At 38.3% G+C, this 14,702-nt stretch overlaps 2 protein-coding genes and 1 non-coding gene across 5 annotated transcripts; 1 reads left to right on the plus strand and 2 right to left on the minus strand.

Annotated features, from left to right (window-relative positions):
• The first annotated feature begins 2,464 nt into the window (after positions 1–2,464).
• On the plus strand, positions 2,465–4,881 carry LOC149013170 (cell division cycle 20.2, cofactor of APC complex-like). The gene is made up of 8 exons (XM_089160235.1): positions 2,465–2,555; positions 2,656–2,778; positions 2,885–3,064; positions 3,225–3,494; positions 3,590–3,692; positions 3,772–4,088; positions 4,480–4,638; positions 4,747–4,881. Exons 1-8 carry the CDS (start codon positions 2,484–2,486, stop codon positions 4,879–4,881), a joined length of 1,359 nt encoding a protein of 452 aa, XP_089016361.1. The 5' UTR covers positions 2,465–2,483.
• On the minus strand, positions 4,710–10,123 carry LOC149013171 (uncharacterized). 3 transcript variants are annotated; one of them, XM_089160238.1, is made up of 3 exons: positions 9,958–10,123; positions 9,488–9,622; positions 4,710–5,562 (listed from the first exon to the last, which is right to left on the minus strand). In XM_089160238.1, exons 2-3 carry the CDS (start codon positions 9,570–9,572, stop codon positions 4,970–4,972), a joined length of 678 nt encoding a protein of 225 aa, XP_089016364.1. In that variant the 5' UTR covers positions 9,573–9,622; positions 9,958–10,123; the 3' UTR covers positions 4,710–4,969. The 3 variants fall into 3 exon arrangements, with proteins under 3 accessions (XP_089016364.1, XP_089016363.1, XP_089016365.1); XM_089160237.1 differs by lacking the exon at positions 9,958–10,123 and adding an exon at positions 9,777–9,935 and having other exon boundaries at positions 4,710–5,576; XM_089160239.1 differs by lacking the exon at positions 9,958–10,123 and adding an exon at positions 9,777–9,926.
• A 411-nt stretch (positions 10,124–10,534) lies between these two features.
• LOC149013172 (U2 spliceosomal RNA) lies at positions 10,535–10,730 on the minus strand. The gene has a single exon (XR_016174170.1). It is a non-coding gene; the product is annotated as a U2 spliceosomal RNA (small nuclear RNA).
• Between the last annotated feature and the right edge of the window lie 3,972 nt (positions 10,731–14,702).

Genomic DNA, 14,702 nt, shown 5'->3' on the forward strand with positions numbered 1-14,702 from the left:
CATGGGTCCATTTCCTTCAAAAATTAAGTTCTGAAAGCACACACCTGTACATGTCTCAGTGAAGATCCCAGAGAGATAATCTGCATTTATTTCCTGAATGAATGGGAGGTGCAGGTAGGTAATGATTTCTGCTTCGCAGTGTCCCAAGAGAGATGAGAGTTTTATGAACTAGTGATTTTATTATTTTGACAAGTGAGTAGTTGATCACCACCCTTGTATTAAATGGACACCACCATCACCTTAAAACTCTGCAAGTACTTTTCATTACGTATGAGTAAGTGAGACCTGAGAAACAAGCACACGTCAAAGTTGGAAACCTATTATTATCTTGGTTTTGTGGAATCCGACAGTGACTATGTGTTTTTGGTAAATGTTGCAATCATATATAGTTGATGTTAAACTAATCATGTTTAATAATGTCTACGAATTTTGAATTTTTTTTTAACTTCATATGAAGCATCGGTCTTTTGCTAATTGAACAAGTCTTTGAAGTTATTTGATTTTGACCATCTCTTTTTTTCAAAAATTGTTTTGAGAATTCGGATCCTTAAAGAAATTTGCTTCCCAAACATGAACAAGGTCTGAGATGAGATAACCTGACCCTAAGGAGTAAGGATCCGTTGAAATAAGGTTAGCTTTTTTAGCTATACTAATCTTCCAGGAAAAGAAAAACTTTAGAACATATTATATTGAATAATTAGGTTAAATGATGACTTAACATTTATTATATTTTTAAATTTTCATTTTTGTCCTCCTTTGATTTCAATTCCTTTTTTTATTTTTTGGTACATTAAACGGGGTCAATGACCCAAGAAGAGCACTAAGAACGACAAGAAATATGATTTGCCATGAGAATCTCTTTCAAATCTGAGGGAGCATTTTGAATGAACATTGAAGAACACTCAAGACTAAGCGTTACTTTAGACATCCAATCAGCAGCTTTATTTGCGTCATGTCCCACATGCCAACACCTAATGCAATCCATACCAACAAACATCAGGCCAATCTCATCAATTAGTCTGTCGAATCTACCCCAATCCACGCATCCAAGGTCCAAAAGATTCACAACCTTTAAAGAGTCTGACTCCAAATGAAGAGGCATGAAACTCATTTCCTTAGCCACAAACAGGCCCATCCAAATAGCTCTCAACTCCAACTCAAGAACACTCCTAGAGGATACCAGTCTAGCAATTCAATCCCCCCACCCGCAATGATTTGGCCTGTGAGTTAAGAAAAACACCTCCCACCATTCTGTCGCCTGCCCTCTTACTCACAACAGTATCGACATTTAATTTTATCCACCCAACTGATGGCGGACACCACTTCCCTTTCACAACAGCACCTGTGTTCTCTACGGTCCGAGAGCATGTGTCCCAAGCCTCCACCACAGATGTCCTATAATCTAAAGTTAGCCTTCGCCCATTAACCAACCTAACAAAGTCATGCTCATGCAAGTTTTTATTCCTCCAAAACCAAAGCAAGGATATTTTGCAAGCAAAAAGCTGAGCCCAGCCATTTTTAGGTTGTGCCATCCACCAACTACATTGAGAAGAATTCATTTTAATCTAACTTTCGAGAAAGAAAAAGAAAAAACTAATGTAGCAAGACTGTTCCATCTCCCATTGCTGAACTAAAATGACTAATTTTAGGTAATTTTTCAAATTTAAGAGCAGATGTGCCTTTTCCTATTAAAAAGCCAAGGATGTTAAGCACGAGGGATGTTTGTAATAAAAAAATAAATTAAAATAAAAACCTCAAGGGGTATGAATATAACAATTTTACAAACTCGATGGGTATGTATGTAAATTGGAGCGACATTCAAAAAATATCTTTATATACATGGACATTTTGATGAATTTACATACATACCCACTGACGGGTCATGACTGATTTTTCAGGCCTTATGAAAATGTCTGATTGAAATGGGCCGGGCCTAGGCCCATCTAAATAGGCTTAGGGCTGAGTTAAGGTTTTCTTTTTAAAGCCTAGCCCAACCCAAATTTATGGCAAGTCCATCTGAACTGAAAACCAGCTTCTTCCATTGTCGAAAAGTTTGGGCAAAAGAACCTAACGGACACTAACCGTTACCGACTCAACGACATTTGGCGGGAGAAAAATCACATCTTAAATACGAAAGCAATTCTTAGAGTTCTTCACCTGTGGAGGGGATCAAAATCCCTGAGAGATGTATCTTGCTGCCAGAACCAAATCCAAATTCTAGACAATCAGTCTGATTGGTTCCTCCCGATCGATCAAAGACTGACACACAAGATGTTGAGATTAGAATTCGACGGGTTTACTTCAAAGCGAATCCTGTCGATTACTACTTCCAGGTAATCATCTGTTCTTTGTTGCAATTGTTTCTTGAATTGAATATTATTCTTGAATAGTTTGTTCATCGTTGTAATTGTAAATTTTCATTTCGAATTTCAGTTAATTGGTCTGATTGGTGCCTGCCGATCGATCAAAGACTGAAACACAAGATGTGGAGATTAGAATGGGATGGGTATTCTCCAAGGCCACACCAGAGTAATCCTGTCGATTACTACTTCCAGGTATTCATCCTTTTCCTTTTTCTTGGATTGAACCTTGTTCTTGTGCATTTGCTTTAGGTTCTGATCACATTTTTCAATTTTATGATTGCCTTTTTGCAAGGGAGACCGATTCATTCCCAATAGAAGTTTGATGGATATCGGTCATGCCCAAAGCTTATTGACAAGCAGGACAACGGAACGCAGCGATCCAAAGACTGGTTCGTCGGTGGAATTTGATTACAATGTTCGTTTTGAAGTTCCATGAATTTTGGAATCTAGGTTTCCTGCTATCACATTCTCTTTAATGGGTGTACTCAATCCTGTTTCCTCCCGTTCTTTCTTTCCTGTAGAATGCGTACAAAAGGAAAGTGGAGGAAATTCTGAATTTGGATTCTGAAGGAAGACCATTCAGGATGTTGGTCTTCAGGGGGAGCCCTAAAACTTGCAGAAGATACTCTAATCTTATTGAAGTGATGGAGCAAGACAGAGTGGAGATACCAAACAATATTAAGAGATTTCAGTTGCCCAAGGTTTCCCTTCTGTTCATTATAATCCTTAATTTATATTATTTCTTGATGACTGATTTGATAAAAATTTTGTTCACATTGCTTCAATTTCAATGAGATAAAGCTAATTTAATTTCCCCATCCTTCTTTTGGAACTCTAATTTATTACTTGTGGGTGTCACAGTCAGAGGACAAGATTTTACATGCACCACTGCTTAAGGCGGACTACTACCTCAATATCCTGGATTGGGGACAAAACAATGTTCTTGCTGTTGCCTTGGGCTCAGAAGTATATTTCTGGAATGCCAACAATGGTCATATACGTAAACTGAAGCAAAGAATTCCATATGACCATTATCCTACAAGTGTGGCATGGTCTGAGAATGCAAAAACAGTGGCAATTGGACTCAGCAATTCTGAGCTTCGGCTCTGGGATGCTGAGACATCACAAATGGTTAGATGAATCCACCTTCCTCTCTATTTCAGTTGGTATAATTTTTTAATCACTAACTTAATCCCTGTTCTCCTTTGTATATTTCTGTTCGACAGATACGTTCCCTAGAAGGTCATCGGAGCCGGGTTGGAAGCCTTTCTTGGAATAGAAACTGTCTTACATCAGGAAGCCATGACAGATCCATCATCAGCCATGATGGTAATTACCATCACACATATCACTCTAGGTTTCTTCTTTGTGATCGGATAACCTTTGACAACATGTTTAACCCAAGCAGTGAGAGCAAGAACAAGTTCAACTTCCTGTTTGCGTTCGCATACTGCAGAAGTATGTGGTCTAAAATGGTCAACAGAATGCAATCTTTTGGCAAGTGGTGGCAATGACAATACCGTTTATATATGGGATGCTCATAGCATGAACGCATCCAAATTCTTGTATAGGTTCAGTGATCATAATGCAGCTGTTAAATCCCTTGCATGGTGTCCATATCAATCTAAAATACTCGCCTCCGGTGGTGGTTTACAAGATCGGTGTATCAAGCTATGGAATTTGCAGTCTGGGAAGTGCATTAACAGTAGAGATACGTTAGCACAGGCAAGTCATATTAGCAATCTATTTTTCTTAGCTTTGTGAGCAGAATATTGAGGTTAAGCCCTTGGCTAGAACAGTTAACATCATTTTAACTACTAATTTAGTCAGCTATTCACTGTTCAGTGGGTAGCCACTGTCAATCGAGGTATTCAAGTTTATGGGAATCTTTTGAGTGGAGCATCAGCTCCAAAAGTATATTTCTCATAAGATCCTTGTTCTGTTAAGATGGGTCCAGAATTTGAATGGGGTTGCTGTGTTCCACTCAATTTCTAGGAAAGAAGATCAGGATCCATGTGATTGCTTCATTATCAATGTTTTGGACTATCTCCTTGGCTATCACCATACGTCTGTGTTTTCCCTTTGAATGGTCATTCCTACATATGTGTACCAACAGATTTGTGGCTTGGAGTGGAACAGTCATCGTAAGGAAATCTTGTGCGGGCATGGGTACAGTCTAAGTCAGCAAAGCCATCTATGCCTATGGAATTACCCATCATTATCAAAAGTTGGGGAGCTAAAGAACCAAATATCCGAAGTCCTCTACCTCTCCCAGGTATTCAATATTTTGTATATTTATTTTTTAAAATACATGCCTGAAGTGAAATCTGACAAACTTCAGTGGATGTGAGTGGTGACCAAAGTTTCTAATTGGCAAAATCAGAATCCAGATGGATCAACCGTTGTTGCAGGTGGAATAGACGAGACACTTCGCTTTTGGAAAGTCTTTGGACCACCCAAGACCAGCAGTTTGGATTCTGATAGTTTACTATCTCTGGATACACTCCATATAAGATGAATGTATTTAATTTGCTAGTCTGATGCAGTCATTTGTATACTCTTGAAGGCGAAAAAAAAATCTTTTACTCGCTGTAATGTTTTGACTGTCATTGAGAAAGAACATAGATATAACAGACAACTATTGTGATAATCACAGTCACAGTAGCATCTAAGAAGAAATGGATCTTTTGGCTTCCACTGCATTGAGTGCCTGTTCCACTGTAGCACCCTTTCTTCTGCTGGATGCCTGTTCCACCACCTTCAAGAATAAATGTTGAATTTGTCTGCCCGCTGCTAAATAAGATACACCAAAAGAAAGGCCCTTTGTGTGCCCTAATGAAGCCTACTCCCACTTCAGTGTGTTCCTTGCTTGTTAAAACTGACAGGGTCTTCTTATCTCGAACAAGAACGTGAGAAAAGGCTTGGGATGGATTGAGATACTTGGATTGGCATCCTATTATGTGTCCTGATATGGTGCCAAAGGTAGGTAGCTCTACCCCACAGTTGGGTGCAAAGACCTCAGTAAAGTCATCTTCTGGAGGTTTGCAGCTTACAGTGTTGTTGCTAGTGCAGTTTCCTGAGCATTCCTCCACGTACTGCAATGCCATGCACCCAAGACCAGCGTTGTCTTTTAATCTTGGAAGCTTGTGGGCTGTTCGGTTTTCATTAATAATATCAACAAGCTCATTTGCTGGGTTTCCTGGATGACAATAGCTAGTAATGGATCACAAACAAATAAATGTGCAGGAAAAAAAGTTTATGAATGGTTACAATAAAAAAATTCTCTTGAAAAATAAAAGTTCGTTGATGGTTTAAAAATCCAGTTATGATGAAAACCACATAAATTCAAGCACATGACTTTGCAGATCCCGAGCTCACCAGATCATCTATTGCTGCTGTAGTATCTGCAAAAGAGAAGAAACTGCCCTAGGCCGCTGCTTTTCTCTAGCATCAACATAAAATGCTCTGAGCTGATGGATCTTTTCAGGGTTTGTGAATTAGCAAACGGAACCCACTGTATGGAGGGAGGATTGGGGATTAGAAGGATAAAAGATGTAAGTGAGGCAGCTAGCATCAAATTAATCTGGAAGGTGGCAGCGAAGGAAAACTCCCTGTGGGTAAGATGGATGTACTCTAAATATCTATGGCGACTATATCTGGATAGTTAAGTACAAAGTGGATTCCTCTTGGGCTTGGAAAAAAAATGCGAACTCAAGACACACAGTGGAAAAGGAAATGACAATGGCAATGGGTTGTCTACTAATTTTTCCCTGGATAGTTGGCTAGCTAAGGTGTGTTGCTGAAGGAGTATGGGGAGGATACTTATTATCTCAGGATTGGATAGATTGGCTCTAGTGGCAGATGTCCTGGATAGAGGAGCATGGGTGAGAAGCAACCTACTTTTGAGGAATTAGGGGAGATTTGGGCAGGTTTGGATCAGGTCCAGTGGGAGGTTTGCTGATGCTTATGTTTTGTGCTGGACCCTGGGGGTGTTCTCTTTCAGAAAAGCTTGGGAATTTGTGTAAAATTGGAATGGTATTGGTTATTCATGGAAGATGGTTTGGTTTAAAATGCATATTCCAAAACATTCTTTTATGCTATGAAGATGTTCTGGAAGGGTCTCCGTACAACTGATTTGCTCAACAGAAGAGGTTTGGATGTAAATCCTAGATGCACTCTCTGCAGGAATGCTATTCAGGATCTGGGTTATCTCCTTCTTGAATGCCCAATAGCTGGCCAAATTTGGGAAGGTGGGTTGAAAGATGTCATGATAATAGTCTAATGTTCAGGTCCTTCCATGGAAGTTGGAGATGGATTAAGTTACCCTTTGCAGCTACGGTATACCACATCAGGTGGGAGAAAAACCTTCGGAAATGGGGATTTCCCTGAACCTTTGAGAAAAACTGGGATTCTATTTCTCTTGAGATTAGAACCTGTTTAGGTTTTCAAAAGGAGCATGTCCCTTTCTAACCCAACAGCCATGCACTGTAGGGAAAAGACGGGGTTTTTAATTTGCTGTAGGGGTGACAGTATGATGTTCCTATTTGTGCTTTGAATCTCTCCCTTAAAAGCTTCAGGCTGTGGTTTCTTTTGGTTATGAAATTATTATTCATCTCCTCCCCCACCCACCCTTGAAGCTAAAAAAATCACTGCCTTTTTTCTCTGCTTTGGTAGCTTTAGAAGAGAACAATCATGTCATAGATCTGGTGTCCACTAGCATCAGCATCAACACAAGATAAAGCAGTAGGGGATAATGGGCGTAGTACTTGGACAATAGAATTTTTTATTTAGTGCGACATTACCCTATTTAATGGTTTTCCATGACAGCATAAAAAGAAGTCAAAAAACTACAAGGAGAAAGAGGAAGGGAAGCCTGGAAGTTTTACTAACACAATAGCCAGGGATTATTCAAGAAAATATCAAATGGGAAAATCAACCAAGATAAACTGGTTCACCAAATGCTGGAAATGAACAGTCTTTAACTGGTAGTCTCCAAACTTCATGTATAAACTTGCTGCATAAATACATGATTTGAATGTCCCCTTAATCTATGCATCAAATTTTGCTCCATTAGATATCACCTTTCTTCATTTTGCAAGAGCTTGCTGAAAGTGAGTTCAAGAATCATTGCTGTGATAATCAGGCAAAACTTTTCCCACATCACATCAATTATAAAGTATTTGAGATGTCTCATGTCCACTTATTTAGAAGGAATATTCCTTATCGATAGTCAACTTGCTGAGTTTCAATTTTAACCACAACATCTGACTGAAATTATTATTTTGCATGGAATTTGAAAACTGAGATAGAAGGAGATCAATCCGTTTTTCTTTGAGATTATAAAACAATTTAACAGAACAAAGGCTAGAAGGTTAGAAGAAGGGACTGTTTTAAGCAGTAGGAGGCTTCTCACTCTTGATGAGAAGAAAACATTTCGCATATCTAAGGAAGAAGTCCTGCTTCATAGGATAAGCAGGACCAGATTAGCCAAAACAAGCTCATTCGCAGCTTGGTGCTGACTGTGGAGACTTCCTTCTCATTGTCATCTCCAGATTCAGTGTTCTAGGTGAGCATGATCAAGTCAATCCACCATGCAAGAGTGCCTATAGGGAAAAGGCATATCCATGTTGGCAGGTATAATCAACTTCCTCCTTTTCATGGTAAGGGTGATTTGCAGAACCACATTTTCTCACTAGGACATGGAAATCAAGGAAGGATGAAGTGAAAGAACATGAAGGCGTCTACCAGGTCAGCAGCTGGTAACCTGGCAGGGACGGAGACAATGACTGAATGTAAGTAGTAAACAGTTTATTGATCATAAGAGAAATCTGGATTCTATATTTCTGTTCACAATGTCATTTTTAGTTGTGATTTTTATTAGTTTGAGAACTTCCAGCATATGCTTGTCTGATTTTATATTGAACTATTTTGAGGAATCATGAGCGTCCAAGTACTCAAAACTCCATAGGTTCATACGTGCATATTAGCAAGTTACTGTTGATTATTGTTTTGAATACTTTTTAAGCCTTTAGGGAAAAAGAGAAGGAGGAGGAGAAAAGAGTTATGGCACACACATAGTTGCTTTCAAATATATGTATCTATGCTTCCATTCGACAAAAATGTGAATGAAGAGAAAACCCAAAGTAAATTTTCCCATCAACAAGGACAGAATTGATCATGAATAGTACCTATCAATCTTATATAACCAAAAAGCTCTAAATATAATATTAAGACAGAAAGTGCATTGATGCTGTCATCAAATTACTTCAGATTGGAAAATTGGAATAAAGCTAAACATGATGGTCGTTGCTGCATTAATTATGTGCACATTATTTGGAGGATGTTCTCATACACCACGGTTAGCAACTCTTAACTTCACTGTTAATTTTCAAAAGAATCATAAACAAAAAGATAGGAGAACAAAATCTTTTCCATGAACTACAGCAGATGCAAAAAGAGGAAAAGATTTTTCTCACTCTTCCCCACTTCCCCCCCCCCTCCCCCTTTATCAAGGATCTTCTATTGGGGGGGGGGGGCTTGGGGGAAGGCATTAAGAATGTTCAGACCTTGTCAGAAACGATAACAACAAACAGCAAGATATGTTGCCCAGAATAGCACCGTATATAGATTCATGAGATTACCATGATTATTTTGAAAAGTATGGTATGAAACATCGTTTGATTGGTAACATAGGAAATTTCTTCATGGTGTTACAAGAGACAGCCCTGTATCTGAAGCCAACATTGCCAAGATGGAAAGTAGACAATTACAGAGATGTACTCTTTTACATTGCCAGTAAAAAGTGAAGCCTGTAAGCCATCAGATTTTGACTTGATCCCACATACTAGTGGGAGGCTAAAATTTTAAAGCTTTAATTACAAAGAGTGCTCTAATAGGATTTATAAAAAGCAAACCGAGTTTCAATTAGAAAACACGATAACAATGTTCAGAAACTCCAAGATGAAGTGCCAGAGGATTGATGATCATAACAAATACAAAGAAAGCTGTAGAAATCTAAGTGGAATAGAAGGACCTTCAATCAGACACAAAAGACATAGGAAAAGAAGCAAAAAGACACTAATGCAGTTCAAAAAAGTAGAAACTTCAATTAACTAGATGATTACCATGGTTGTTGGCCAAGGCCATACTGAGAAGCAGTTGGTTGCAAAGAATGAACCACACTAAGTAACGGAGTTTCTTCCCCATCATCAGGGCCAGCACCAACTGCTACTGGAAATGGACTTCGTTTTTTGAAGGATCTGTAAAAAGGGAAGCAAAGAAATCAGAAAAAAACACCAGAATGTGGAGTGAGATTCTTTTATTCTTGTAGAGGCTCTACTTTCAGCCTATGGGTTTCTCTATATCCTCTCCATAAAGGTCAGCCTAATATCCACTTCAAGTTTCAGATAATACCTAAAGTTCTGTATAACTTCCATATGCCTGTTGAACACCAAAGAACCACTTTTAAAGTAAATGGATGCCTCACACTCTCCTCTGTTCACTTAAGTTAGATACATTAGTTAAGGTTCTACCCAAAAAAGAAAAGGAAAAAAGATACAATAGTAAAGGAACAGAGAAAGGAGAGATGGAAAACCTGAAAATCAGAAACTGGCTTATTTCCCGTTCCACAGAGTCAGCTTCTCTACTAGTTGAGTAGTTTTAGCTGGTGCAGAAACCAGAAACTCAGTAGAAATATGTTGAATCAAAGCTGGTTCAGCGGAAATGGGGGACTAAGTGCCATTTCTTCCGGAGGAGGAAGGGATGCCACAATGATTAAATGTTGCAATAGGTAATTGACAGGAGATAAGAGTAGCCAGGGGTGGGTCCCAACTAGCCGTTTGTCTGAGCTGGGCTTTGAAAGCTTGGGTATTTACAAGTCCTTTTTTGTTTAGAAAAAGTGCGAAATTTGAGACTTTTGCCACTCTCGAACCTTTAAAAAGGGGGCCCACCGGCCCAGTACCACCTCGTGAGTATTAAAGTAGTTTAGGTTCTGGCTTTATCTTTCTTTTATTTTAGGGTGATCGGATGAAGTTACTTAGAATTTTACGTGTCATAAATACTAGAACCGTATGGACGAAATATAGAATTTAATTCCCGTTTTATCAGTAGTAATCTCAATCGTCAATTTTGGATCCTTAAAGCAGAAAGATAAGATTTCAAGTTTGTATTGGTAGGGGTGCGCCAGGCCCGTGCAGTAGTGCAACACATGGGCGACGCTTGAAGACCCCAATAGCAAGCTACTGTGGTGGGCCCTCCCCCAAAAAAAATTAATTTAATATCATGTGGGTCGATGACCCACGTATCAGATATTAAACTGATAAGAACAGATACTACACTTGATCTTAGCCAAAAGGCCGAGAAAGGTATGCTTTGAAATGGATTTCCGTTTGCATCTTATACCACACTCTTGTTTACTTTTGTCAATCTTTCTCCAATGTGGGACTAAAATAATGCAATAGTGTGTAGGATTGCCCCCATTTTTGGGTTGTCTTGAACTTGACTGATTGACTCACGTGGGCCAGTGTGGTAGGATCAATAGATCTCATCATTAAAAACATATTCATAATCAAGATAAGTTTTATAAATTCATCAAAAACGTATTCATAATCAAGATAAATTGTGTAAATCGAATATCATAAAAAACGTATTCATAATCAAGATAAGTTATAAATTCAAGAAAAGAATCAATCACTACGAAGTCATGTAAAACTATAAATCTGATCATAGAAAAAGAAAACAATAACATGTTACCGTAGAGAAATCACAAAAATAATAACCACCCTTAGATAGAGGGCCTTCAACGCTTTATAATAATCTTCTTCTTTTCTTTGCACCCTTGTCTTTCTTCTCTATTCTTGTTTAATCAATATAGGTTCTCAATTCTCTTGTTTAATATATTCACCATTAACTCCACATTCTCACCATCTATCTTCCTAAACTTCCACTTTTTTCACCATCAATTTCTCTCTCCTCCTAACTCCACGTTCCATCAATCATCTCCTCCTAAATTCCCACGTTTTCCTTATATTCTCATACTTAGTTTCTCTCAATATTTGATTTCCATTTTATTTGATTACATATTTTATCTATCGTGCAATATTTGATTTGTCTTTTGTTCTCTATTTATGCATATCTCCCTATTTATGCAATATTTTCTTTATCATTTATCATTCTTTTATTTATGCAATGTTTTTGACTTTCACGCATGAAATCCCCTAGATTCCATATTAGATCCGGGTGGGGTTAAAACAACACCAAAATGTGTAATATAATTTATACAACTATGAGGCATTAAATCTTGGACCTCTTTTTCTTTATTCAAGGTGATTATTAACCATTTAGTTAATCCTCAACTTATGATTAAATTTAGCAAATAAATTCTAGTAAGTATGTTAATCACATACTAGTTCGGCCTTTAACTGTAATTATTTGAATATCAATACAAAATGCCAAGATTATCCCTATGCTTTAGTTGTGGGTGTTACAGTTACTCTTTTACCCTTGTAACAATTTCCTTCTCCCCCCCCCCCTCCCCAAAGAAAAAAAAACAATTATTAGCCTCAAGGATTAAGTAAAGGAAACTGAGAAAGTAGCTTTGTTGCAGCCTCCCATGAATCTTCCTTTGGTGGTAAATGAAGCCAACAAATCAGCGATTGTTCTTGGCCATCAATGACTCTCTTAACAAGGATTACAGTTGGAATACAAGAACGACTACTAGGAAACAACTCAAATAATGACACACAATTGGATTGAGGAGATCCCATTTCCATTTTAGCAAGAAAACATGAAAAATAAGATGGATTTTGGCACCAGAAGGAAGTTGCAACCTATAGGCCACCTTACCAACGGACTGCAATATGCGAAATGGGCCATAAAACTTGGGAGCTAATTTCTAACAGGTGGGTTTTAACACCGAAATTTGGTGATACTATTGTAGCTTGAGATACACCAAATCTCCCACTTTGAACTCCATCTCCCTATGTTTTCTGTCATACATCTGTTTCATTTGATTGCAAGCAGTGGACAAACAAGTGCGAAGCTCCTGTAAAACTTGGTCGCATTACAACAATGCATTCTCCACAGCTTAAACTTTCGCAGTACAACAACAAAGGACAAAAGGGATGGTGGTGGATAACCATAAACAGCCTCAAAAGGGGTCATGTTGGTAGTTGAGTGAATGCTCGTGCTATAACAATATTTTGACCAAGAGATCCAACAATTCCAGTGCTTTGGGTAAGCCCTTGTAAAACATTGCAAGTACATCTCTAAGATACGATTGACAACCTCTGATTGCCCATCAATCTGTGGATGATAGGAGGAAGTAAAATTAAATTTAGTTCCTTGCAACTAAAACAAGTCCTTCCAAAACAAACTTGTAAAAGCTACTCCCTTGTCACACACAATGGAACGAGGCAAACCATGTAACTTGATCAAAAAATAAGCGGGCTACCTTCTCAGCTGTATAGGAATGAGCTAGTGAAAGAAAATATGCATACTTTGATAATCGATCAACTACCACAAAAATAAAAGATTTGCCATCCGAAAGAGGTAAACATTCATTAAATATCTCATTTTTACTCTGCTGACAAGTATCACATTCTCGAATCCACTGTTTCACTTGATCGCACATCTTTGTCCAATAAAAAACATCGTGAATACGATGGAAGGTTTTGAAATACCCTTCATGCCTTGTATTATGAAATTCCTCCAACAATGTTGGAATAAGGGAGCAAGCAGGTGGTAGAAAATTTCTACCTTTGAAGAATAACACCCCTTAGTGGACCTCCTAAGGACCAATTGCTTCTTGTTGTTGAACTAACTGATGAATGTGAAGTAAAGTCTGATTTATCATGTTTTCCTCTTGTGCTACCTCCCACCAAGCAAGCTTAGGCATTGAAATACTTGCGAGACTCCCATTATGGTGCCTACGTGAGAGAGCATTAGCAACCCTATTTGATGTACCCTGCTTGTATTTAATTGATAAATCATATCCCATCAATTTAATGAGACATTTTTTTTTAGCTTCAATTGTTATTCACTACTCCCATAGGTACTTCAAACTATGTGATCAGTGCAAACAGTGAAATGGCTGCCTTGCAAGTATGGTCTCCAAAGTTTTATTATCATAACAAGTGCCAACAACTCTTTTTCATATGAGAAAAGAAACCGTTTGTTTCCTTTTAAGGCTGCACTAATATATGAAGGTTTGCCCTCTTGCATGAGAACTGCATCCACACACCCCCCCCCCTGAAGCATCACACTCAATGACAAAAACCAACTGAAAATTAGGCATTGCCAAAATTGGAACACTAGCCATTGCATCTTTGAGTTGTTGAAATGCAGCCTATGCTAAAGTAGACCATTCAAAACAATTATTTTGAAGTAATTGTGTCTAGGGGCGAGCAATACTCCCATAATGTTGAACAAATCTCCTATAGTAACTAGTGAGTCCCAAAAATCCTCGAAATTCTTTAATGGTTTTGGGCACAAGCCACTCACTCATAGCTCAAATCTTTTCTGGATCTGCTTTTACTCCTCCAGCACCAATGACATGCCCCAAATAATTGACTTCAGACTTCCCAAAGAAACACTTCTACAGCTTTCAAACTAAACCATGTTGTTGGAGGACTTCCAGTGTCAGCCTCACATGCACTGTCTAATCTTCTTTTGTTTTACTATAAATCAATGTCATCAAAGTAAACTATAATGAATTTTCGAAGACAGTCTTTGAAAATGGTGTTCATTAAATACTGAAATGTAGCAAGGGCAATAGACAACCCAAAAGGCATGACCAACCACTCATAGTGCCCATGGTGTGTTCGGAAAGCAATTTTACACACTTCTGTTGCATTCATTCATATCTAATGATATCCAACCTTCAAGTCTAGCTTCGAAACCAACAAGCCCATGTAACTTCATCAATGAGTTCTTCAATGTTTGGTATTGAGAATTTATCCTTAATTATTTGGGCATTAAGTTGTCTATAATCAATACAACATTGCCAAGAACCATCCTGTTTCCTTACCAACAATACTGAAGTGGAGTATGGACTCAATAATGCCCTGCTCCAACATTTCCTTAACCAACCTCTCAATTTCCTTATTTTTGAAAGAAAAAAAAATACCCATATTGTTTCACAAACATAGGCTTACTACCTAGTAACAAAGGAATCCGGTGATTGATGTGTCTCTGAGGAGGTAGAGTAGAAATGCTTTGAAACACCTATGGAAACTCCTCCTGCCATGAACGCCAATCCTCACCTTCACATTTCCAAACCTCTCCATCAGCCACCACATCCTCAACAACTTGAATATGCACCAACAAACCCTTGCCATGAGA

This window comes from Hakea prostrata, chromosome 6, assembly GCF_041222555.1.
Source record: "Hakea prostrata isolate BN-2017 chromosome 6, UWA_Hpros_2, whole genome shotgun sequence".
Lineage (NCBI taxonomy): Eukaryota > Viridiplantae > Streptophyta > Magnoliopsida > Proteales > Proteaceae > Hakea > Hakea prostrata.

Bases quoted from the DNA above. Each gene is read 5' to 3' on its own strand.
- LOC149013170 (XM_089160235.1), top strand. From the start codon at position 2,484: ATGTGGAGATTAGAATGGGATGGGTATTCTCCAAGGCCACACCAGAGT. The intron at 2,779-2,884 runs GTTCGTTTTGAA...TCTTTCCTGTAG, and splicing joins CGGTGGAATTTGATTACAAT to AATGCGTACAAAAGGAAAGT. The intron at 4,089-4,479 runs GCAAGTCATATT...GTGTACCAACAG, and splicing joins GTAGAGATACGTTAGCACAG to ATTTGTGGCTTGGAGTGGAA.
- LOC149013171 (XM_089160237.1), bottom strand. From the start codon at position 9,799: ATGGAAGTTATACAGAACTTTAG. The intron at 9,623-9,776 runs GTATTATCTGAA...CCCTTTTTACAG, and splicing joins GAAGTTATACAGAACTTTAG to ATCCTTCAAAAAACGAAGTC. The intron at 5,577-9,487 runs GTAATCATCTAG...ATCCATTACTAG, and splicing joins GGCCTTGGCCAACAACCATG to CTATTGTCATCCAGGAAACC.